Source organism: Takifugu rubripes, chromosome 6, assembly GCF_901000725.2.
Source record: "Takifugu rubripes chromosome 6, fTakRub1.2, whole genome shotgun sequence".
Taxonomy (NCBI): Eukaryota; Metazoa; Chordata; class Actinopteri; order Tetraodontiformes; family Tetraodontidae; genus Takifugu; species Takifugu rubripes.
Genome location: NC_042290.1, coordinates 543,911 through 569,955, shown reverse-complemented (window position 1 = coordinate 569,955; position 26,045 = coordinate 543,911). Strand labels below are relative to the sequence as shown.

Genomic DNA, 26,045 nt, shown 5'->3' with positions numbered 1-26,045 from the left:
AGAGCAGATGAAGTCCGTTTGCCACCTCATGCATTTGCAAGAAACAAAGGTTCAAAGGAGACCAGCGTCAAACGACTGAGGGGGGGGCATTCTCAGTCATTCAACTTCTTGCGCCAGCCGGAACACATGCTGTGAAGGCACCAAACTCCTGCGGTGCATGCAGCGCGCACCTACTGTGTTGACGTCCTGTGTCCTGTGCATGCAGCACATACATGCTGTGAAGACGTCCTGTGTCCACGCCTCAGAGGCGGGCCTTCGGCTATATAAGATCAGAACTGTGTACATTTAGTAGAGATCTCTCCGCATGCTTCCGTGTGTGTATCCTAACCGACTGACTGGAATAAACCATTTCCTACGCAGTAACTTAGATTCATTGGGCCTCATTCACAAACCGTTCTTACGAACAAATTTGTTCTTAAGTCCCACTTACGAACATTTTACGAAGATTGTGGCATTCACCAATTTCTTCTTATCCTGGATTTATGCGTAGGTAAGAACAAATCCTACGAACACTTAGGAGTACTCTTACGCACATTTCAGTGCCGACATGTTGGCATGGTTGTGTTTTCTTCTCTTGTGCAGTTCAATAAAATTCAATATTACAATGATAATTCTGTCATATTTATTTATTTATTTCCTATTTTGGTGATTTACTGAGAATTTTAAAATTACGTAAATGTACCAATGACTTAACATTAATCAACCAAATTGGAAACCATGCCAAAACTGTCTTTTTATTTGATTTTATCTTGATTTATTTTATTAGGGGATCGAGGATATGCCCTAGCTCCCTGGTTGTTGACACCACTGACCAACCCTCAGACTCCACAGGAAATTTTATTCAATCAGATGCATGCGCGCAGTCTCTCCACCATTGAACGCACCATCGGCATTTTAAAGGGGCGCTGGATGTGTTTGGACAGAGCCACAACCCCGTGAGGCTGTGCGTCCTGACGCAATGATGGGGCCAGACTGCAGGCACGTGGTTCACGTTCGAGCGCGATTAATTGCCCATTTGTGAATAAAATGCATTATTGTCACAATTTCAGTCCAACAGTCTTGATTCACTTCAAAAAGAAAAAATAAGAGAGACCGGTTTCAGAGCACAGCTTTTACACGTTTATTTTTTTTTTACATTCTCGTTGATTTCTTTAAGCGTGTTGGCTATAGCCATCAGGGTTGAGGCAATTTTATCAAGCGTGTTAGCCATCCTTTCTTGATTGTTCAACACGGCATCAGAAAACAGGCGTGGAGAGGCAAGCTTTGGGCATTTTGCTGCTTTTTGCTGTCTACAGGGCCCTGCTGCAGTTCCTTTTATGGGCATTAGTGGGCGGTGACTTATGCTAATCGAATGTTAATTAGACTCACCTGGCACGCGCTTTCAACTTACGAACAGATGGCATTCATCAATCTAAGAACACAGCTGCGAACAATTTTGGGGCTTACAAACGCGTTGATGAATCCGACGTAGGGTTTTCTTAAGAAACTTCTTAAGAACAACTTAAGAGAGAATCTAAGAAGATTCTTAAGAACATATTCGTGAATGCGGCCCATTGTTTACTTCTCCAAACGGCTAAAAATTCCACGACACCAGTCAACTGGAGCTCACGTCAGTGTTATTGGATCTAAAGGGTGAGCTTGGCAGCACTCCATCAGCTTTGCCCCGTGATCCTGTTTCTGGGAACACGGCTTGCTGAAGATGGGAGACAGAACAGGAGTTTCTATTAGAGAGAGAGAGAGGTGGATCTGCTACAAGCTGGTCAGTGATCGGTTGTCATAAAAGATCTCTTCATTGTTTCAGGTGCGTGCTCACACTTCATGACACCCAACACAGCCAATCAACATGGTTTAAGGCAGCGGTGTCCAGACCCCAAAGGCCTCAGTCCAGTCGGGTCTTCCAGTCTACCAGACAGTAAAACACTTTCAAGGTGCAGGACACAAAACCCGGCCGGAATGCAACCCTCGAGGTCTGGGTGTGGACACCTCTGGTTTAAGGAAACCTGAATGACAGAGGAATACATCACAATGAATAATGAAGGGTTTTAGGAACAAAGTACACAGAGGTAAAAAGCCTGACAGCAGCTGCTAGAACGGCTCGCACCCAGGTGAATGTGCAGGTGACAGGAGCATGTTCTTTAAGGAATGCTGTATGGAAGCTTAGAAGGTCTGTTACAGTTCAATGTGGTACATCAGAAGAGGAGAGGAAGGGGGGTTGTAGGGTTGGGGTTGTCATAAGACTCTAATTCACTCAGCTGAGGGGAAGCAGTGTGCTTTATTACAGTGAAGACAGTGATGAAGAAGGAGCTGATTCAGTCACATGACCTCCCTGTGCTCCACACAACCACTTCCAAAACACCGTGGAACACTTAAGCAGCAGGCCTTTTATTCTGAGCAAGAAGATGATGAAGTAGATACATAATTCAGATTCTGGCTGACCTTGATGACCAGCAGGAGATTTTTAAAATATCATTTCTCTCAGTTCTCTGGTCACATTCGTTCTGGTGATGTCATTTTTTCACTGCTGCCCAATTTCCGTCTTCTGCCATATGAGGCATTGACGGTTGGCCAGCAGCTGGTTCAGGAATAAAAATACACCCAAGGGGGAAAAAAATCAGGTAAATGGCAAAATCAAGGGTGTCCTGAACATCCTTTAGTGAAGGTGAGAGCAGCTTCATGACATCTGTGGTTAATATTGGATTCAATCACAAAGTATTGGCTTTTTCAAAAAATACTGAATCAGTTCAATTAGAAAAAACATCACTATAAGAACAGGAACAATCCTGCAACTAGATAAATGTGTTCATTTTTTAGTGAAGAAAATTCAAGGTAATCTTATTCTACAGTGCAGAATCACATGACCTCTGTCAAAAAAGTTTTGGGTGAGTTGTGAGAAAAAGAAAGTTTCTGAGAAGACTCTATCAGGGTGTTTCTGTTATATACTCCCCTATATACTACTCACCTAGAAGGTCAGTGATGATGTCATGACCGCATTTTCTTGTGCAGTTTTTCTCCTCTCCTCTCCTCTCCTCTCCTCTCCTCTCCTCTCCTCTCCTCTCCTCTCCTCTCCTCTCCTCTCCTCTCCTCTCCTCTCCTCTCCCCTCCCCTCCCCTTACATCCTCAAGGTTTCTTCCTGTTAAAGAGGAGTTTTTCCTGCCACTGTTGCTTGTCTGGGGTTAGGCCCTGGGATTCTGGATAGCGCCTTGAAACAATTTTGATTGTAACAGACACTATATAAATAAAGATTGATTGATTGCTGTTGCGTTCAGAAAAATAAGGCAGACAGCAGGACAACACATCAGCAGACAGCTAGAGGGAGAGGAGGGAGGGAGGGAGAGGAGGAGGAGGAGGAAGCAGGCAGCAGGTGCATGAATGAGTCGGTCTGAAAGAAGCTGCAGCCGTGCTGTCTGTGCAGGTTCCAAATGCACTCTTGAGTCACACAACAGACTCCTGCTCACATCTATGAATGGTGAATGTGGGTTTAGTTACTAGCACAATACTTTCTCTCACCCCAACAAAACACTTCTTACTTTTCCAGAAACTTGTAAAATTAAATCCAACTGGCAGGCACAGAGTTAAAGAGACAAGTAGTAAATGTGGAAGTAAATCACATTGGCCTGATGGGACTCACCTCCAAAAAACTACAATAGCTCCTCTCCCTGACTTCTAAACAAAATTTTTAAAAGAAGAAAAAATTGTGTTCACAATCCATGTAAAACATTAGAACATTACTGACTCCAGTGTGCAATGAATTGCATTAATATAATGTTAATAACTGCTGCAGGCATGATTTACAACAGGTTTAAACGTGTGGATGATACAAACTGACGATTATGTTGTTTAGGTCCACATACGTGTGATATTTCATAGTTGAGTCAGAAGAGAGACAAGTAAAACCTCTGCTGTCTGCCACCCAGAATGCATCTTTGATTCTTAAACTAAATCAAGGAATGTTTTATATAATGTTAAAACAAAAATCCCAAACCAGTTTCTCCAAACAACAGCAATTTCTCTCCTGAAATGCACATGTGACCATAGCAAATTGATGTCTGTAGAATATGAGATAAATCACAACATTAAAGGAAGTTTTGTGTTGTGTTTCACCTGTTAGGAGTAGCGAGGGAGTGACTACAGGCCTCCCTCTGCTCGCTAATTTATTATTCAACAGCTACAAGATGAATTTGTCCCCTCTGGTTGGAAACACATGCTGCAGTCTGGGCACCGGTGGAAATGTTCTATAAGGATGCGCGTCTGAAGTTTCCTATGATTCAATGCAAAATGGTGAATGGAAGGAAGCAACGGATGGTGCGCAGCCTGTGTACAACTGAACTCTGACAAGGATCATTTAAAACCTGGATATAACTAGATTTTCTCTGTTTTTGCAGCCGGTACAGAGAGTATGTATTTTAATAATGCAGAATATCTCTGTTGGTTTGGTTGTCCAGTGATCCCGCATGAGGAAATGTCAGTGGACATCTGCCACAGACCGTTAGCTTTAACTGCGGCGCCCTCTGAATCACCGTAAACAGATTAAACATCTCATTCCTTTGCCGTCTCTTTTGCCGACCCTGCAGATGGCCTTTTGTCATCAATCCATCTGTTCTGAAGAGTCAACAATCAATAACCCCTTACGGGGACAGAAATCGACTCTTGATTATCAAATTATTTCACACCCCCTCCACATTTACCTCTCTGCACTAAAGCTTTCGCCATTTCAGATGCACACAGATAAAAGAACGTCACTAAATGCAGTTACCACCATTGCTATTGTGTTGGGCCATTTTAAATCTGCATACAGGAGGTATGGCTCAGACCAGGAGTGCTCAAACCACTTCCCTTTGGTTTTAAATGCTTCAGTGGCTTCTGGAATCAGATAAGATGATCTCTGGTAAAGCCAACTGCTTGAGTTCCCTCTTTATTTATTTATCCATCGGTGGGTCCCACCAGGGCCTCTCTATGCCTGGCGCAGCGAGAGGTGGACCAGCATCTCTGCAGACAACTCACACAGATGGCTCTGAAAGGTCAGCATGGATATACAGAAGGAACACCGTGAGGTAGAAGAACAGCGCTGGAGACATCATGGTGCTTAAGGCAGCAGCACTCACACTGACAAGGTTGACTCTGTAGGTAAGCTGTTTGGTGCATTCGTGTCCAAATGTGTATAAAGGTCCCTCCAAATTAATTCAGCAAACATTAGAGGCAATGTGCTTGAAAAGATCTGGGATGAATGACCTCCCGTTCCTCTTAAACATTCTTGGGAAGACTCTGAGTTAAAGGGCAACAAATCACAGGTGTGGCTGTGCTCTGAACCCGCTAATAAAACACTCTCCTGTACTTGTATTTGCAGACACAGCTGATGTAAAAACATTCAGATGGTAACCAATATGTTTCGCTGCTCTCTGTGATGATTCGGCTCACGAACACACTGTAGCCACTGCTACTGCCACAGGGAAGAACGGTCTAATTAACTCACACAGAATTCAAATATAGGAGCACATCTCGACAAAGCTGAGGATGGTACATATGCAAGGACAGCACCAAACTTCCTTCTACACCTTTCTGCATTATTCCTTACTGAGAAGGTATTTAATAAGACATTCCAAACTGCACAGAAGATGCACAGAATGCACAAAAACCTATTTTAGCATAAAAAAAATACACAAGTGCATAAAAATGTGGACTGAAAACATAAAAAAATTCTGATTAATCTATTAAATAAAAAGTTCCTCCTTCATGGCACAAGAAAATTCCTGTTGAATTTGAAAGACGCTCAAGTGCGAGAGCCAAAATCCACTTATTCCGCCCACACAGAACAGTCAGAAAAGAGTCTTGTCGATGAGAGCCAACACTGGTGTTACGCCCATTCTAGGGGTTCTGGGACGCAACACCAAAAAGGCCCCATCTTCAAAACTGAACAAGTGTAAAGAAATATGTGAATCAGAGTATAATTTCAAAGTGAACTGTGGTTGTAGTGGAAAAACAACCACAGTCTGGCCCTGCAGCCTGCTCATTACTGGGCATGAATGAAGCAGCACTAACGGACAGCAACATGTGCAGCGGGGCTCTGCTCACACATTTAACGCCTCTTTTTAGCAAATCCGATTTACATGAGGTCTCAGCTGAAAGTAACAGTCCAGCCTGAAAAAGAGCCAGGCCGCGGTATCACAGAGAATTGTCAGTGGCACCAGTCAAAGACCCAAGTCCTTGAGAGATGACTGGCTGGAAGTTGGGAGCCACCTCATCACTTATTTCAGGTTCTGGAGCAGTTTCAGCACATTTTCCAGACAATGAGGCAGTTTTTATGAAACCCATGCCGGTAGGGTGTTTGGTATTTGGTATTTTAGCAGGACAGACAGCAATGAAGCAGCCCGGCTCATGACAATAAAAACACTCTCAGCTCTCACCATCTGCTGGTGATCTTGACTCTACACTCAGGCACTAAACTGAAGCTGCAAGTTGTCAGCATAGAACACACATTTATGAGTTAAAGTGAAGTCATCGGCCAGGACAGCAGCACTGGTGAGACACAATCTTTTGTTCATTCAGGGGCACAAAAACACACTCAGGAAGACGGTTCAAATTCTTCCAATGAAATCAGCTTCCTCAGCTTCACAATTTCAACATTAGAAGCTTGATCCACATACAGTATGTCTAGTTGGCGCTTTATCTTATAGTATATTTCCGCTGACTTCAGGTTTCTTTGTATAATCGGGACGGCGCTGAAAAGACAAACTTGAGCAAACTTGTTGGGCTTGTTGACCTGTGACCTGTGACCCCTGAGGGCTAGGCAGAGATGCTCTGTGGTCATATTAGCAACAGCAAGAATGTGGGCCGACTGCTACTTCGCGACACCAGCAGCGACCTCACCTTTGCACCCGTCGCCTCATCCACAGCAGCAGGTGACACATGCTTCTATAACAATGACTGTAAGACACACTAATATCATTTAGCAACAACTAACGAATAGGCTTTCCTGCATTAACCCCCCCCCAACATTTAGTACCAGCCAGTCCTGTGTCAGTATGGCACAGATCTATTTGCATGCACAGATAGTAACAGGGTGCACACATGCCTACAACAATTGAATACACAGGAGCAACTCCAGAGAGTCCTGAGCAGAAAGCTTCAACCGTGTGACTCCAATTTCATTATTGCGTTAACAAAAATCCCATTTGAAAGCTGCCAGCTGCTCTAATAAGCAAAACAAAGGCCGGGCTTGCCTGGCTGGAAGCCTTGATGGTTTTCTGTGAAACGAGTGTGATGTTGGAGCGCTCAGGGTTGTCGGTCTGGATCCTGTGGAATCACTTGACTTTTATCCAAGTCCAGTGTTACATGTTGGGATCAGTAACCAGATAACTGCCCCAATTCTCTGGTTCACTGGGGAGGCTAACACCCTGGCACTGTACGCTATGGGTCTCCACCCTAGGCAGCACTGTTTGAGGATCTGTTTTAATAAATAAATAGCTACACATAAACCTTTTCAGTTAGTCAAAAGTACCACTAAGAAGACGTAGCCTGTGCCTGAGATCTGACTTTTAACATATATGACTATGTCATGAGACTGCATTGTTTATTGTGTGAGCAGTTTTACCTATTAACTCTCCTCACAGCACATTTCTGTTTCACATCTTATTGATATGAAAGACATGTGATGAGTCAGCTGACTGAATTCACTATTGCCTGAGGATTCAAAACCCCCTAGAACATCATGGAGAACCGACCCAAATGCATCTTAGACAGATTTTTGTCTTTTAGATGCACAAATCTGAGAAAAACTGCATTTGAGCTGCACCTGAGGGAACCGTTTCAATTTCACCAAAGCATCCAAATGTAAATCATCAATACTCACTTAGAGACAGAGAGAAGGAGGGGGATAGTTAATTAAGTTAATAGGTTTGTTTTATTTTCATCTTTTATTCTCTTCTCCTTTAGTGTTGATCACTGCTAATCTCCCGAGTTCTCTTTTTTGAGTGGCCTTTTTTTTGCTTCATTTCTCCAGCGTTGGAAATGTTTAAATCAATAATTTTCAAGAAAACAGTCAATAAGAAAACATGAGGTAATTGGTTCATTGATTCAATTCATTTGATAATTGATTTGCATGTACAAAGAATGAAAGAAAAGGTTATAATTACTGGGTTACCTGCAACAGTTTAACAATAAGGATGTCAACATTTTTATGAATAGATAATTGCAGTATGTGACCAAAAAGCTCCTGCAGCGTTTGCTAGAGGAGCTATTCTGTCACAAACCAATGAAGACAGGCAAACATCGAGGTCCAGGTTGGCTTAGACCAAAATGAGGGGTGCACAATAATTACTTCAGGTGGAATGAATGAAATTTCCTGTTGGCGTTGGAACGCTGGTAACATCCTATATCAAGAACAGGGCCAGAGAGGATGCTGGGAAAAGGTGCTGATGGAGAGCTTCATCTGTTTTTGCAGCTTTTGACAGGCCTGGCAGGTAAAGCACAATTTCTATGTACAGATGTGGAGTCCAGTTGCACAGATCTATAAAACCAGAGTGTGCAGGAACACAAGGAAAACAAGATGCTCCGCTTGTGTGTTCATGATGGTGTATTGGGACAAAATAATGGGGTGTCAACAGGACACACTTGGACACACTTTATCTCTAAGAGCCTGTTTTTCTGGAGACGGAACCACTACATGAGTCTGGATCGACCTTGTGAAGCATCATCCATGATCCAACTCAGACTCACAGGTTCTGCTGACACTAAACTTTAGTTCGTTGCTTTTATGACACATGACTAAAATCTCAAGCTTACCCAGACCCAGCAAATGCAACATTACAAGACTTTTTTATTTTTCTTAAAATTGTACTGTGGATTACCACACAATGCCTTTATCACAAGGAGACACACTTGTCTCTGTCTTGCATTATGAATAGACAGAGGCTGGTTTTACACTGGGAATATGTCACATGCATCCCTTTTTAAAAACAGGACAGAGTGGAGTCCTGGCTGAACAGAAGCCGACATGTTTGATTACTGGCTCACATTCTCACTGGTTCTCCTGGGACCTTCAAAAACACAAGCAGTGGCAGACACATAGCAAAGGTGAAGATCTATCACATGTCTGTAGAAATGATAATGAGGTAGGTGGTGGCAGCGCAGCCGCTGGAACAGGCCTCACATCGCGTTCACTGAAAACCAAAATGCTTGTTGAACTAGCAAAATATCTCTGTGGCCTATTTTGCATGTGTGTGTGACCTGTTTCAGATTAGATCAAATGTCTCTGAGAGAAGAGCACAGGAAAGAACAGATGATACGTGCAGTCACATCCAGTGAGCTCAGTTAATTAGAGCTGGTAGAAACTACAGGACAAGACGGTGCCTCTGCAGTCAAACCAGTTATACTGTTTAAATAAGGCAGAGCATCAAAATTAGACTTCCTGTCCTGCTCACCTGTCAAAGTCAATGGAACTAAACTGTCAATGACATTTACACACCTGCCTCTCTTCTTAAAGATGCCTTAAATACAAAATTTCCAAAGGTTTGAGATTATTTTCAACACATCATTATTTTTATTAAGTCCTCTGTGCAGCTTTTATTTTATTCCAGAATAATGCCAACATGTCCCAAGGACACAGTTTCACAATACTGCAATTTGTAGAATTGCAAACTGAATTATGAGTGTATTTTAAATGGCAACACCAATGCTACGCAAAGAAATCTACTTGGATTTATGAAACCACCTACATTTGTGCTGAAAATGAATACCGGTAGTTGAATGAAAATACAATTTACTAGTAGCTTTCTACTAAATCAAAAACCTTTAAATCCTCCTGGTTTCCTTGCTAAAGTCTAATTCAAGTTACGTTAATTCAAAGGAGTCTAAACAGAAATAATAACAAAAAGGAAATTAACAAACAGAAGATGAGAAGATTTTACTGTCCAGGAGAGCCTCAGCACAATCATAGGACAGAGAATAACGATGAGTTCATGAGCAGATTCTGCTGCTGCACCACCTCACAGCTCACTCACAGGCTGGTATAAAAGGGTGTGATCGTTTTTTCCAGACACGGCGCAACAATCATTCCTGTCAAACTTTAGGCTCTCCTATTGTGTCTGTTGTGAACTCTTCCCTCCAGCTGAGTCTGAGACCCTCGGAGAAGAAAGACAGCAAGGCCGAGCACAAGTCCTTACCTCTCAGCAGCTCCTCAGCTGGTTGAATTTGTGAGATCCTGAAGGAGATACGAACCATCCAGAGCAGCTGACCAGCAGCCCCACATCTACGCCCACCCACTGACCAACTGCCTGACTGGCTGTGTGTCTGTCTGTGTGTAGGAGCAGGGGGCCGGAATGACAAACTACCATCAGCCAGAGGCAGGAACAGCAGGATTCAAGGCCACTCCCCTCACCAACCAGCTGACTTGCTGCCTGGCTGCAGGGATGGATGGATGATTGTGAACGTTGTTTGCTGCCTGCTCGGGGTTTTTACTTAATGGCTCTGTAAATGCCTGAGCAGCAATTAAAAATCTATAGCAATAAAACAAACTAAGTGTGGAATCCAATGAAATGTCGGAGTAATCATCAAAACACTGAACCTAAACAATTAAATAGCAAAGAAAAAAACAAACTCTCCGTCTCTATTCGTGTGTCATGAGAGGGTGGAGATTGAGCTAGGGTTAACACTGGACACACACATGCACACACACACACCCCCACACTTTCCTCCACTAACATGACCTTAGGCATCCCTCTCTGCTTTAACTCTGTAATAAGGCTGTGGGTGTGTGTGTGTGTGTGTGTGTGCGTGTGTGTGTGTGTGTGTGTGTGTGTGTGTGTGTGGCATTAGTGGATAACAGGAAGTGGGTAAGCAGTGATGAACAACAGATAAAATAAATTCCAGTTCCATGTTGTTAAGTGGGCGGGGCTACTGAATTTTCAAATACTATATTTCCCACATATTTCCCCAATAACACACTCACACTCTTCATTAGAGGGGAGGATGAATTCACTGTCAATAATTTGCGAAAGGTTTCAGGCCTGGAAAGGTTAATGTATGCAAAAGGCTGCAGTGCTACTTTTAGATTTCTTCTCTTTGGTGAGTTAGAGTGTTGGTTGGAGTTCAAGTTCTCGTGTGGCTGTTTGTGTTGGCCGAGGAAGTGAAAGATTCATGTGATTATAAAATCAGCAGCATCTACATTATTCTTATAAAATGAGATTATTCCTCACCTCCTCCGATTTGCAGTTCAACCAGGCAGTGAAAATAAGGCTGAGACCTTGATAAAGGGAAACAAATAAATTCTCAACCTGTTGGGACAGCAGAGGAGCAGCTTCTGCACCTTCAGCTGCATCCCCTCTCACCGTCTCATAAAACCAGTCAAGCCTGCCCTCATCCTCCTCTCATGGGCTGAGATGACTCATTTTGGCTTTTTATTGTGCTCTTGGCTACCAATGAAGCCCATCATGGCTCTCTCTTATTAAAACGTGACCACCACTTTGTGGGACTGAGGCTGTGTGACCTGATATCAAATGGAATCTTTACAGACACACTGAACCATGCACGAGCTAGTGATTGGAACTGAAATACAAACCTGGTGTTTAGGATTTATAGGATTAGCACAATTACTTAGACTTAATTATCATTTCTCATACTCTATTATCTGTGCATTAAAATGAACCTAGAGATTCATTTTCACAACAGCACCAACAGGAAAGATCATGAAATCACCATGTTGATTTAGATAAGGAAGAAAAATGTTCTGGTGGAGTTTAACTCACTTCTGTACATTAGTAACTATTACAGCTGAAACTCTTTAGCATGTGTCAGGAAAGTAATAAATTAGGTGGTTAAAGCACCAACAATCCAACTTTCTGTCAGGCTTGTTTTGACTCTTCTACTGCTGGAGTCATGATCGTCACAACCTTCACAACTGAAAGATTAATCAACGACCGTAGTTCTGGAAAAAGGGAAAGTAAAATCGTGATCGTGGCAGTGCAACTTGTCATTTCTTTACCTCCCACACAGAGAATAATTGGATTTGTGCCTTCTCAGAAACCGCCCTTGTGTGAATACGATGATGCCGTGAGAGAAAAGAGTGTCTGAGCTACTAGAAAGCCTGGAACAAAAGTGTAAATGCTCGGCCCTCTCACACCGGGCCGGTTACGTGTTGTGCAACATGTGCTTGAGACATTTCGATGATGTTAAAGGCCATGAAAGCAAGAGTCACCATGACAAAACACAGAATGTTACCAACTCTGCCAGGAAACATGGAATCTGTATCAAAGGATTTATTCTCATATGAAATTCATGAGCAAAGACCTCGCCTCATCTGTACTCCTCTAATCTGGTTTCACACTCCCAGGTGCCACTATATCATTTATATTCTCCATGGTGATAATCTAATCTACGTTTACTTCACTCATCCATAAAGTTGGAATAAATAAAAAATTTTCTTCTCATAACATGATTGTGAAAGATGTATTCTTGACAGATAACGTGCACACGCTCTCAAAATGTTACTCATTCATTTGGTCCCAAACAATTAGGGGTTTTTATAAATAGGAATAAAAAGAGGAATGTGTCTGAAAACAGAATTATTCCAACTTTAAGAGCAACACTGACACAATTGTGCAGGGAGAGTAGATCGGTGATTGGATTAACATGGCATTCCTGCGTGTTGTGGACAAATTAGTCAGCTCCATGTGATTTGTTTTATAGGAGAATGAGTCAAAATCATAGACAAATACTGGACTAAGTAAGAGCTCTACTGACGCGACACATTATGATCGCTTTAATGCTTTCACAAATGTCCTAAAAGCAAAAATAGACATGAATGAGTGGTGGTAGACAAGCGTCTAGCCATGACTGCAGCATGAAAGGCTGCAAACCTCCCTGATGCTTCAGCCTCTCTTTGCTAAACCTGGAAAGGGCTAATGAAGCCAAACACATTTGCTGAGACGTGATCAGAGCAGGAACCCTCATAGTTTAGTTCTGCCATGTGCTAGCCATCTTGGAGTATAATCCTGATAACAGAAAGCCAGATAGATCATTATTGTTACAAATGACCTGAATTCACGGATAATAGAGATTTTTGTGGACTTCACTGCAGCACCAAACATCCAGGGACTCAGAATGGATATGGACATGCAAGTACCTGAGTGTGGACCTAAACAAGAACTTGGGCAGAAGATGAGGCCATTAATCCCCCCATAAGATGGGTGAGCAGGCAGCAGAGATCTACCACGGAGCTATGTTTCAGTTCACATTCATATTTTAATACTGTATATAAAAACATTTTAACACTCTCATAAATTTGTGGTGGCTGCTTGAGAGGCCAAGGTACCAGGTCCACTTCCTGGGAGAGAAGGGTCGCAATCATGGGACCCTCCCCTCTGAATCTGACAGCGGGGAGCTTAAGCAGCTCCTTCACTGAAAGATTCATGCACCCCAGGTGTAACACGGAGCACTTCTGTGGGTCTTTTATCCCACCCCAGTCAGGGTGCCAGCTCACGGATGCCAACTAGTTTTCACTGCTGCTGTTTAGGATTCATTTTGTTGTTATTTTACACAAGACATTTTTTATAATGTTTATTTTATATCTACCGGTACTTTTTTAATCCTGGTGGCTGCTGTTATGCTTTAACATGGATGCATTTTTAAAAATACCTTTACTATTTCACATTAGCTTTAAATCTTTTGTCAGGCTGATTAATTATTTATAATCAGTAAATGAAGGCACCCCGCCCCCATCAAAATTGCCTTTGCAGCTAAAAATAGACAAAAACAAAAGTAAAATCCTAAAAATATGTGCAAAACTAAACAATGTCTATTTGGCTGTGATGCTTCATTCAGCTGAACAGCTCTTATGCCCCATAATAGTCAGGTAACATTTCTGTCTGACATGAACGTGAACAGTTATGCAGCAGGACAGGAATCATAAATGCAGCTACCATTCCTTTTTCAAATGATATCCACTGGCCACGTTGTTACGATCCGACAGGATCGATCCATATCCCATAAATGCATACGAGCAAGGTTCTCTGAAAGAAATATGGATGATAAAAAAGAAGTCACAGAGAGAAGCCAACAATAACAAGGCAATTTAATAAAATATGAGTCTCCAGCCTCAAACTGTTAGCATGTGTGTGTAGCACTGTAGTGTTAGCATTTAATAGTCAGACATAAAAGATACAATATAAAATGTTACACAACAGCATAGGCACCTTATGCTTTCAGATTTTTACAGATTGTTTTTAATAAGCAGCCAGGCGACCGTTCTGTTTGTTTCCTGGGTATTTACCAGAGCAGTGTTGTCACAGTCCACTGAGGACACATCCCATAGCAATGTGAGAGGAAAACCATCACCGTTTGATCTCAGCACTAAAACTCTCAAGGAAGAAGGAAGAAGGAAAAGAAAAGATGAGGACAAACCGCAGAAGAGTGGGAGGATGAAAAACCGAACAAGTCAAGGGACGAATAAAAGAGGGAGTCTCAATGTAAGACCAGCACTAAGCGCCTATTATTTGTGCGATGTTGGCAGAAGAGAAACTCATTCAAATATACACTTTTTTATTAGTGTTAAGATAGTGATACATAGTTTAGGGAAGCTTTGTTGCTTCAGATTAAATAACTGGATGTGGAACACTATCTTTGAACCTTGAACCTTGAAGGAGCTGGGCTACAGCAGCAGGACACCACACAAGTGCTCCTCCTGTCACCTAAGAACAGGAAGGTGAGGCTACCTCAGAAAGACTCACCAAAACTGGACAATAGAACAACAGAAAAACATTTCCTGGTCCGATAAGTCGATTTCAGCTGCAACCTTCAGATGGTTGTTTCAGAATTTGGTGTAAATAACATAAAAGCCTGGATCCATCCTGCCTGGTATCAAGGGTTCAGGCTGGTGCTGCTGGTGTAATGGTGGGGGATATTTCTAGGCACGCTTTGGGCCCCTCAGTACCTGGTTTAAATGCTGCAGCCTCCCTGAGTGTTGCTCCATCTCCATCCCTTTATGACCACAGTGGACCATCTTCTGATGGCTAGTTCCAGCAGGATGGTGCACCCTGTCACACAGCTCAGATCATCTCTAAATGTTTTCTGGACCAGGACAATGGGTTGACTGTACTGTACAGTGGCCTCTGAAGTCACCAGATCTCAGTCCAGTAGATCACCTTGGGGATGTGGTGGAACAGGAAATTCACATCATAGATGTGGAACCGACAGAATGCAGCAAGTCTGTGATCTTCTCGTGTCAATAAGCACCAGAATCTTTGAGGAATTTTTCCCAGATCTTGTTGAAATCATGTCATGAAGAATTCAGGTATTTCTGAAGGCAAAAAGGGGTCCAACCTTTGACTAGCAAGGTGGACCTAATAAAGTGGCCGGAGAGTCTATTTCTATACCAAAGACTGGTTATTAAATCCAGAAAAATTGAAACATCTAAGAAATGAAAGTCATTATTATAGGCATAAGAATATTTCTCTAAGGAAGCAAAGGAACCCCTTACCTAACCATCAATCAGAGTAGAACTGCTGGTAATTGTGAGTGAGTCTACCCTTCACACATTACAGCCACACCCAGTGAGCATCACCGCAGTAGGACCTGTGGGCCCTCTCACAGCACCTGAGAGAGGCCAAGCCACACAGAAAGGCTGGCGGTGAGTTTAAAGGCTGCCAAAAGGCTCTCAGGCTGTCACGCACTTCCATTTATGGATTTTATTTATTCATGCCAAAAATTGTAAAAAGACATAAAAATAATAATTTCATTGCATTCTATTTGTGAACTACATGAACAACAGGGTTATTAATAATTCAAGATGACTAATGATGTCATTAGAGAGAGATAATCCACCTATACATTTTCAGCCCGCGGGAAGAAACAAGGTTGATCTTTTATTAAAGCCAGGATCAAAATAAAACATGAGAGGATTCAAAGAAAACAGGATCACTGACCCAAATCTAAGCCAGCTTCCACATGACTACCATCCCCGCGGAGTTCTGCACACCCTCAATACAACAATTAATGGCCAAAATGACTAAAAGACAGCATGCAGACGTTGCTCTTCAGAGAGCCAGAAGAAGGACGGCAGGCTTGGCTGCAGCATCGTGACCAGTAACTCTTCACACTTGAAAAACAACTCAACAGTGTTCCTCCTCCTCATTTTCACTCCTTGCTTCACCTTCTCCCTCCTCTTGGTCCTTTTGCCTCCGTCACCAGGCAACTAGCCTTTCCTCCCTCACTCTCGTCCTTCCCTTCTTTTTGCTCTCCCCATTTTCTCATGCAATAAACTTCCCTGCATTCCAACGCATTGAACCTCTTCATGTAGACCCATTATATATATTGTTTAGTCTCTCTCTAAACATGCATCGGCCAAATGACAGGTTGCATCTATATGACACCATCAGTTACACTACTTTAGCCATTACAAAACCACCAACCGATATGGTAACTAAGTTGTGATTTACATTGTTACCAATCGCAAACTGTAACATTAGTTAGTACAGGTAGGATAAAGAGCCATACCTAAAAACCCTGATGTAGCAGGGCTGTCAGGGTGCTGCAAAAGGAAAAGATGTCCTAATTAATTAGCACTCAGTGTAGACTCTACACTGTAGAGTGACTGAGCAACTCATAGCAGTGGTCATAGAGCATGGCCAGAAACTGGATGGGAAAAAAAAAAAAAAAAAAAGGATCTGCAAGGTGTCTCCTTATTGGCATGTGCTTAAGTGAATTAAGACAGTAAAGAGAAAGTGCTCTCACATTCAAGCAGGCATGATTAATGCCAGAAATTACACACTTGTAGGGATCGCGATTGATTCTGCTGGTTGCTGTCAACCTGGGGGAGGGGGCAGCAGCGGAGAACAATGGCTGCAGAGGGAACAGTTGCACTGCAGAGGCCAGCAGCGCCGAGGAGACAACAGCAAGACTCACAGCATGTCCTGCAAAACCACCGAGACTGAACAGAAAACTTCACATGCTTAATTCACTTGGAGCATTTGCTGCAGCAACGTCACTCTCGGGACAGCCGGAGCGAGGCTATTCCAGGTTATTTCCACGGCAGAGGATAACATCTGTCAGCAAAAAATATTTACTTCCATCTTTTTTTGCATAGTAAACTGCAAATCAGGGCTTATTGATTTTACTTTGTGTCCAGGCAAACATCCAAGTTAGACTTCAGTTATTTCTTCTCATTTGTTAAACACATTCATACTTTGCTATATTTCTATGCCTTCTTGTTCATTTTTTTCAAAATTGCTTTTACCCTATAGTCAGTGATGAGATGAGCTGCGACCAATCAAAAATGAACTAAAAAAGAAGAAAGGAGTAAATGTTCAAATATAGACCACTGTCTTTAACGTCCTTGATTAATATTAGGATTAAAAACAGTTTAGGGGATTAATGTGGCGTAAGATCCTCCTCTGGCTGATTCCATGTTTACAGAGTCTAAAGATGGAGAAACAACAGCCATAAATCCTAAAGATCACCCAGACCACCGAGGGCCTCTGCTCCATAGGTCATTAGAATGCTGCATGTTGATCCGATCTTATGAGAGGAAGAGAAGGCTTAATCCTAGCATTTAGGAGGCAGGGGACACAACAGTCTCTTTATTGATGCAACCGTCAACTCATGATTTCGGCTCTAATCTGCCAGCACATTCAGCAGCAAACTTGTGTTCCCCACGTTCTTAGTATTGATCTTGCAGTGACCTGTTTGGAAAGTTAGCTACTTCCACCAAGCAGGTTATGTGACAGCTGCCCTTTATCTGTCTTTCTGCATGCTTGCCTGTCTGTCTTCTGGAGTTATTTTAGTCAAATAACTTGGAAGGTTATGTTGATAATGGACCAAGGAACAGATTAGCACATTTTGGTGATGTTTCTGGAGGGACGTTGACCCCTAATCTGAGGTCTGATCTCATCCGGCAGCCATATGTTGATATGCATCGATAATCATTAATTACTGACTAAACTCAGGTCAACAGAGGCATGTGAAAGACAAGTCCTCAATCAACACGAGGGTCTATTTGATGTTGGACATGTAAGTGAAATAAAAGGCTGTGGACTAAAACACGGCACGTCTTTTCCCTTGCAGTTCTTCTCCTCCGCCACTCTGCTGGTTGTAAATCACAAAGAGCAACTGGACGCACTGAACAACACACTCCAGATCAAATCATTAACCTTAATGTGTCACTGCATCTCCATCCTCACGCTTGAGAACAACACGGGTGGGCGGGCTGCTGCTCAAAACTGGGACTGCGAGTCATTTTCAGAGTGATCTCTTCTATAAATGTTATTGACAACAGCATGATTGCTAATAACACAGGGTGCTAAATCACACTACAACTAAAGGTTTTTATTTATCTGTAGGTGTTTTTTTTACATATAAATATGTACAAAATCTTAAATATATTCTCCATATTTCACATTCAAAGTTTCAATTTAAGATTGAAACCCAGATAAATATTTCCATGCCAAAATATATTCTTGTCATATCAAACTTGCTGGAAACTGGCAGATCTTCCTTCTCAGAGCTCCAAAGGTGAAGCAGCATATTTAACAGCATTACTCGCCTACTACACGGAGCCACAGTGGAAGGAAAAGGTGGGGGACGGAGAAAGGATCCTTTCAGCTCAGCAGCAACTGTTACTGGTCCCCATCTTTCCAGTTGTTGCCCAGCAGCAGGACTACAGTGGTGAGTTTCAGGCACATTTCTGTCTGTCTGCCTGTCTGGCTGGCTGCCTGGTTGGCTGGCTGTCCGTCCGTCCGTCCACTTGTTGCTTCCTAGTACTGCCACACAGGTTCTGGATGGTGTTTATTCACAGGTGTTGTCGACTGATAAAGCTGTCTCATTCTGAATGATAAGTAATAGTTCTGATGTCAGAACCCAGCCACTAAAATATATGAGAGGCAAAACATTATTCAGAAAGAAATTAAACCAGACTTTCTTCAGAAAGAACTGGGTCATCAGGAGGAAACTTAGTCATGTCCTTATCTTGGAAGGATTAATCCTGCTGCTTTACGGTCAATACACAGTGGGTGAGCAGCATGGCGAGGAAAGAAAGCTGGACAGACAGACAGGCAGACAGACAGACAAACAGGAAGGAAGAAAAAGTGTTTGGTATAAACAGTCACTAGTCAAGTTAAAAGTTAAAAGGTGAGAGAATTAGTAAATTAAACCCCCAAACCTGAGCAGGATTTGATTTTCTTTGGACACTGGGTGATTTTCATTGCCATGGAAACTGCTGATACATTTCATGATAAAGCAAGATGACAAAGATATGAAAGGTCAGCTGTATTCAGATGATTTGCCTGTGACTCCTGAGGCTTGTTTCTGTGGTGCAGCCAGCAATGCTAAGTACTGAGAAGATGGAGCTAACCCAACTCAAGCCCACTATAAAATATCCTGTCACCATAAATGATTTGCAAAAAGACTTTGGAGCTTTTGGTCAGCCACTTCTCAGCAAACAGCCCCACATTTGCCAAAATGTTGCCAGAATATCCACATAATGATTTTCACCTCATTCTCCTCATTTATGCCACTTTTGTACCGCATAAATGACTCAACAGACATCAGTTCTTGTAATTTTGGTTTCTTTGGTTTCACTTCAGTGTGGCTGACAGTGTGTCATCAGGGGAAACAGCTAAATAAGTAATAACAATAGTGAGTAATCATAAAATGACGTTTTCTGATAAATATATGCTCAAGCCCAAAGCAAGGTTTACTAGTAGCACTATGATAATATTAAATAATGGCATGCTTTCATATTTTTGGGTTTTTGTCATTCTTTGTCACTTTTAGATCAGCTTATCAAGATAAAAAGCTGTCTAAAACACTAATATACCACATGACAGTTATGCTCTATTCACACTTGCGCCAGCAGAAATACCAGAAGGACTTACGTAGAATTTACAGTTGAAAGGAAATGTCTGAGCACATTATCCTGAGCAATATTTCCCTCGGCTTATACCAGCGTTTATATTAACGAGTCTGGGTTTTTCCGTAGATTTAAGATTCTAAACTGAACGTTACTGTAGCTCAGTGATGAACCAAATAAGCGTGTCTATCCACATGCAGCATCTGTCTGGAGCATAACTAACACGTTAATTGTTTTACACAGCAGTGAGTACACACCAAAATGCTAATCAAGCTGTAGTTTCCATTAACATTGTAAACGCAGCCCCAGATTGCCTCCCCCGGCATCTGCCTGAAAGAGCATGGGCTGTCGGAAACAGCAGGGGGATGCATGTGACGAACTCCTAATATCCACCTTAAACACAGAAAAATCCAGCCAGAAGGAAGATTACTGGAAAGCTGCACTGCTCAGTGACCACAACATTAAAAATAGTTTTTTTTATACCATTTAGTTAATCATAACTCGACAAATAAACTCTGAAATCTCCATCTTAAGTCCATTAATCGAGAAATCAACTTGGACAGATAATTAAAGACATGAAACAAATAAGCTGCCAGCACAGGTTATTATGCAGCCAATAAAGGCTGCTTCCACTAATTATCTCATCTCCCTCTTTGTTGACAAACTGAGTTATGAGACAGCAAACAGCCCCTGACCTCCTAAGGGACCACGGACCTGGGAATCTGCTCAGGATCTGACCTACAGCTGCATAGGGCTGGATGTGCTGGGCGTCCTCCCACCAGCATTGATGTCCATCCATTAGGCTTCTTTATTTCTATAAAACTATTCAGACACGGGGCCATTCACAGTGCTTTACAATTGAAACAAAGCAAATAGAATAGCCAGAAAGAAGTATATTATAACATCTTAAAATATAAGGAAAATGTATTATGTATTGGAAGGTCTGAAGAGGATCGTAGTAACTAAAAGTTGCTTCATCTTGTTTGTTTGTGGCCCTGAGAACACTGAATAAGACTCTTCCTGAGGGGTCCGGGCGTTTTAAACTGTACAAGTGTATTTAGGCCCAAGACCATTCAGTGCTTCACAGACAAGTAGTGAGATTTTAAACTCGATGTTTGACACACAGGCAGCAGGTGGGATGATTTAAGCACAGGTGTAATATGTTCCAGCATTCTACTGCAGCGTTCTAGAAGAGCTAGAGCTGTAAACACACTTACAATAATCCTGCTGCAAACAAAAGCATGAATGCATGAATGCTTGATTCACACATCCATCATGGTTTGTGATAACTGTACCTGACATAACTTTAATAATCTCATCATTATTTACAGCCCAAATTAAATATTCTGTTACTTCTGAGCTAATTATGTTATTAAATTTAGCTCGAGTTTGTTTTTGTTTTTTAAATGTGTTTTCACAGTAAGTCCGTGAAAACACGACTTTAAAAATGGTGCACACGGAATAAGGGCACCGAGAAAGTTTAAACTTAACAAGCATTTTACTAATCCACATTTTGCTTCTCATTCTCATGCAGTTGAGAGGCAAGAATGGGTTAAATATCATCTGTTGATTTTTTAAAAAAAAACTCTAGTGCAAAATATTTAATATATGTTTTAACAGATTCTTTAAGTGAATAGGGACTACGTCAAAGCAGTTGCCAATGAAAAGTAAATGTATTTCTAAACCTGTCATACACTCCAACCAAAACACAGAAACCACAACCTACACTTATGTTAAATCCGTGACAGGTGACAGTCGCAGGTAAATAGTGCGCAATCATTTGCTTAAAGACGGTCAATGTGCAGCTCGTTGTGCGCGCAGCGGCTGATCCCGAGTCTTCAGAGCTGCAGACGGTCGCCGCTCCTCCGACGGACCCTGCGCTGGGCTATGACTCATAGCGAACGCATTTTACTGATGCTGGGAACGACCCCGAAACGCACCAGCACACAACTACCGCACAAGAGAGCGACATGGCCACATCCTGAAGCTTTTTCGGGCCTCATTTCTTTCTTTCCTCGCTGGTTCTTACCTTTCCTTGATAGATGCAAACTCAGATCCTCTTCTCAGGACTGTTGCTGATGTTGCTTGGCCAGTTCGTCTCCACCTCCTCCGAGACGTCGCATGTCTCCTACAGTCCTGGTGCAGAAGAAAAACAGGCGCAGAGATCACCAAACCGGCCCGGTGCACAGGTGTCCCAGGCGTTTTAAGACGGTGGGAAGTGGTGGTGAACGACGTACCTTCCAGAGAGTCTCTTGGATGTGGCTCTTCTTCCTCCTGGGGTGGAGGGTTGACGCTCCTGATGCGTTTGTGAATACTCGGACTTTTTACTAGTCTGCTAACAGGTGCTTCCGCTTCAGTCCATTCAATGGTGTTTGTCTTTCAAGAATTTCTGAAAAGGTTTAACAGATTTTATGACAAAGCTCTGTAATTTAAACTGAACTACTTACGCAAGATTCACAATGAGTATTTCCACAATTTACTGCAGGATTAATTATACTGAATTTTATGACAATCTGCCTGCCACTTCTTTTAAAATAATGTCCACCATATTGAGAAAAAACATAGAGCTTTGCAAATATTGGCAAATAAATTAACTTACAATTGAGTAAATCTTCATTTCCTCCTATTAATGTCCTTATATTCAATACTGGCGATATTGTACAGCAAGTTAAATAGAAATGACTACATAATATTACGATATTTTTAATATCATTGTGTCTTGGTTTATTTTAGATAAATAAGATGATTTACATTACGATATTTTTAATATCATTGTGTCTTGGTTTATTTTAGATAAATAAGATGATTTACATTAAGCACATTTTCTCACACAATAACTTTTCCTTTATGTAGCATTTTTGTCAGCGAGTATAGGCTAAATTAACTAAAGTCGAGAAATATATATATATATATATATTTACAATTTAAACAAAGCAGACATTCGAAGCAGCATTAGAGTTATAAAAATTACTATACTTTTGAAGGCAGCATTGTATGTAAGTAGGCAAGGAATTTGGCGCCTAACCTGGAAAATAAGAGGATCCCACCGGGTCCTAGCACCGCCATTTATTCACTTCCGTTTCAACAGGTGGAAAAACAAATACTGGGTCGATAATTTATAGAACTAAATTTGAACAGAAAATAAGAATAAAAGTATTTTTTTGCGGAGTCCGGTGGTCTTAAATGGCCTTTAATTATTCCTCTAAAAAGTTTTGACCAAACTGGTAAATTAATTAAGACACAATTCGGTTCTGCAAACACATAATATGCCAACAACAGACACTGAAGAAGGAATGTAATCATGTGATATATCTAATTTGTCTTGGTCTCTTTTGATAATGTGATGCGTTGGGCACAATTGACTGATGTCAATGCGTTTTTTAACAGCATGACTGTTGCCATGGAAACATCAACGTTTATTCACAATACCCATTTCCTCTCTTACAGTTAGTCATTTTACAGAAAGTGAGAGATTCAATTGAGCTACAATGAAGTTGAGACCTATGTAAATAAAATACCAGCTTACAATCTTAAACTACCTCATACAACTACCATCTACCAGTACTGAATAATGAAAAGTGAGTGAAGAGGGATATAAACAAGAGAGAGTAATAAAGAGAGGAAGTGAGAAGAGGGGATAAGAAATACAAGTGCTTTAACAGAGCAGGTGTTCTCAGATGAGTTGTTTCTTCAAGAGCTTTGGCAGGATGATAGGGTTGTTCCACCATTGGGGAACAAGGTATGAAAACAGTCTGGACTGCTGTGCCTGTACACTACTGTGCCCTTCATTAAGTCCTTTGGCTTTGCAGAAGAGGGCTGAAACGAAATTTTTAAAGTAAGAGGGAGCAGATCCAGCTAGTAATCTGTAGGTCATCAAAAGAGACGAATTTACCGTAATATGGGAAGCGTCAGGTAGCCAGAGGAGCTCGAGAAGCAGTGGGTTGATTTGCATGCCAGACGTGGTACAACATTCTGGACAATCCGGAACTGCTTCACCATAGACACCAGTGAAAATGTATATGACAAATGGCAGCGGCCCCAGCACTGGACCTTGGGGGACCCCAGTGGAAAACTGCTGAGGAGCCAAAGGCTGACCTTGATGTTTTGATATCCAGTTGTGTATAAAAGCAACAAATTTAACAACTAACCTTGAAAATGAAATATGTGATTATTCCACAGGTTCTAATAGTTTACTTTTCCTTTCATTTCTGTGTCAGCAGGTAGAAAAACAAACAATGTTCTACTGAAAAGTTACATAACCCAATTTGAATAGGGTGAAGAGACAAAGCAAACACAAACATGGCTGAAAACATTAGTAATATGTTTATCCATGGATTTTGAATATTCCTTTATCAATATTCGTGATAAAGGATGATTTTAGTCATTCTGGACACAAACACTTGACACTCTAGCAGTCATTTTGGTAAAGACGTTGTCCACGTTGCATTTTGGTTGGTCTGTGTGACGTCTTGATGCAGTGGGTTGCAACTTTTTATTGTTAGAAAGATGGTTTTTTTTTTAGCATGATATCAGATATACATTAAAGCTGATCCAGAGTTCACTACATATTTGGTGAATAACTGCCATTTTAGTTTTAAAGAACCATAGATTTTATAGGAAGCTGATTGCTGTCCTGGATTATAAACAAACACATGACTGAATCATTACTGAAATGAAAAAGTTCCACCCTCTTTTATTTTTACTTCTGGCCAATCTCTCTTGTGTCAAATGTAATGTAAATATATGCTTAAATAACTTTTAGTGAAATAAATAGAAACAAAATTATCATTTGCAGAAATAATATACCGGAACCTTGTATCGTTACTTGAGCCTGACGGAATATTTTACTGTAACACGTCCCAATGCGGAAGTGGAGCTCTGCTGTTAGGATTTTCGCACCAGCTCCGCTAACCTGGTAAAACATGGCAGTGAGCGCGGTTCACCTGGAGTCAGACGCTTTTCTGGTGTGTATGAATCACGCATTAAGCACAGAAAAGGAAGAGGTGATGGGTTTGTGTATCGGGGAGGTGGAAATCACTCGCATCGTTCACATCCACTCTGTCATCATTCTCCGCCGCTCTGATAAGAGAAAGGACCGAGTGGAGATCTCCCCGGAGCAGCTGTCAGCCGCCTCCACCGAAGCGGAGAGGCTGGCAGACATCACAGGCCGGCCGATGCGGGTGGTGGGCTGGTATCACTCCCACCCTCACATTACCGTGTGGCCCTCTCACGTTGACGTGAGGACCCAGGCCATGTATCAAATGCTGGACCAGTGCTTCGTGGGCCTTATTTTCTCCTGCTTCATCGAGGACAAGAACACGAAGACAGGCCGGATACTGTACACCTGCTTTCAGTCCGTCCAAGCGCAGAAGGGCTCCGAGTACGAGCGGGTGGAGATCCCCATCCACGTCGTCCCCCGCGATGCAATTGGCAAGGCTTGTTTGGAGTCGGCCGTGGAGCTGCCCCGGATTCTGTGTCAGGAGGAGCAGGATACCTACCGCAAGATCCACAGTCTGGCGCACCTTGACTCTGTTACCAAGATCCACAACGGCTCGGTGTTCACAAAGAACCTGTGCAGCCAGATGTCGGCGGTGAGCGGCCCCCTGCTGCAGTGGCTGGAGGACCGACTGGAGCAGAATAAGCAGAGCTTACTTCAGCTGCAGCGAGAGAAGGAGAGGCTGCAGCAGGAGCTGGCTGCTCTGTGAGCCGGGGGACCCTGCAGGGAAGACCGACCTGTTACTGCTTTGCTGCTTTCCCACCTTCAAAACAGAGATGATTCCCAACACTTTGCGTGTTTTGTTGTGGGGGTTCTGTTCACCAAAGCTGGGATCAAGCCTTAAAATTGACTGGCTTTAATCTAAAATTTGCTGTTTATACTTTCATGGCAAAGCAATGTAAATCTGACAGAATTTGTTGATTATTTTCTCAATAAGTTGATTGATTCTTCAGTATGTAAATACATTTAAGATTATAAAGACTGTTTATCAGTGGTCTGTCTTTCTTACTACTTCATGTGTTATGAAGGTAAATGTTGGAATAAAGCTATTATTGATTTTCCTTCAATTCCTTTAGCTGACTTTGCTGTATGTTAATTCCTTCAATTGTGAACAAGCATTCTTTGATAAGACAGGACAAAACTAACCCAAAGGTTTGGTTAAAAAACCAAACATTATGTTCTTTTAACTATTTTTACAACACTAATGCTAAGAACTGT

The 26,045-nt window shown here is 42.0% G+C and overlaps 2 protein-coding genes and 1 long non-coding RNA gene across 4 annotated transcripts in view; 2 read left to right on the top strand and 1 right to left on the bottom strand.

Annotated features, from left to right (window-relative positions):
* The window catches only part of LOC101071476 (ras-related protein Rab-27B-like), a 28,798-nt gene extending 6,615 nt beyond the window's left edge, over window positions 1–22,183 (bottom strand). The window contains exons 1-2 of one of the 2 annotated variants that reach the window (XM_011618447.2): window positions 22,069–22,183; window positions 21,861–21,967 (exon numbers count right to left, since the gene is read on the bottom strand). The gene's annotated coding sequence lies outside the window, so the exon portion shown is untranslated. Of the gene's footprint in view, window positions 1–10,157; window positions 10,329–21,860; window positions 21,968–22,068 lie in introns of those variants that run through there. The other variant, XM_003977291.3, reaches the window with a different exon arrangement.
* On the top strand, window positions 1,702–10,530 carry LOC115250216 (uncharacterized). Its single transcript, XR_003888810.1, has 2 exons — window positions 1,702–1,801; window positions 10,299–10,530. It is a non-coding gene; the product is annotated as an uncharacterized lncRNA (long non-coding RNA).
* Window positions 22,184–24,684: 2,501 nt separating the features above from the next.
* brcc3 (BRCA1/BRCA2-containing complex, subunit 3) lies at window positions 24,685–25,902 on the top strand. The gene has a single exon (XM_003977292.3). The coding sequence runs from the start codon at window positions 24,754–24,756 to the stop codon at window positions 25,534–25,536; it is 783 nt and encodes a 260-aa protein (XP_003977341.1). The 5' UTR covers window positions 24,685–24,753; the 3' UTR covers window positions 25,537–25,902.
* Window positions 25,903–26,045: the final 143 nt, after the last annotated feature.

Coding starts and splice junctions, on each gene's coding strand:
- brcc3 (XM_003977292.3), top strand. CDS start 24,754: ATGGCAGTGAGCGCGGTTCACCTGGAGTCAGACGCTTTTCTGGTGTGT.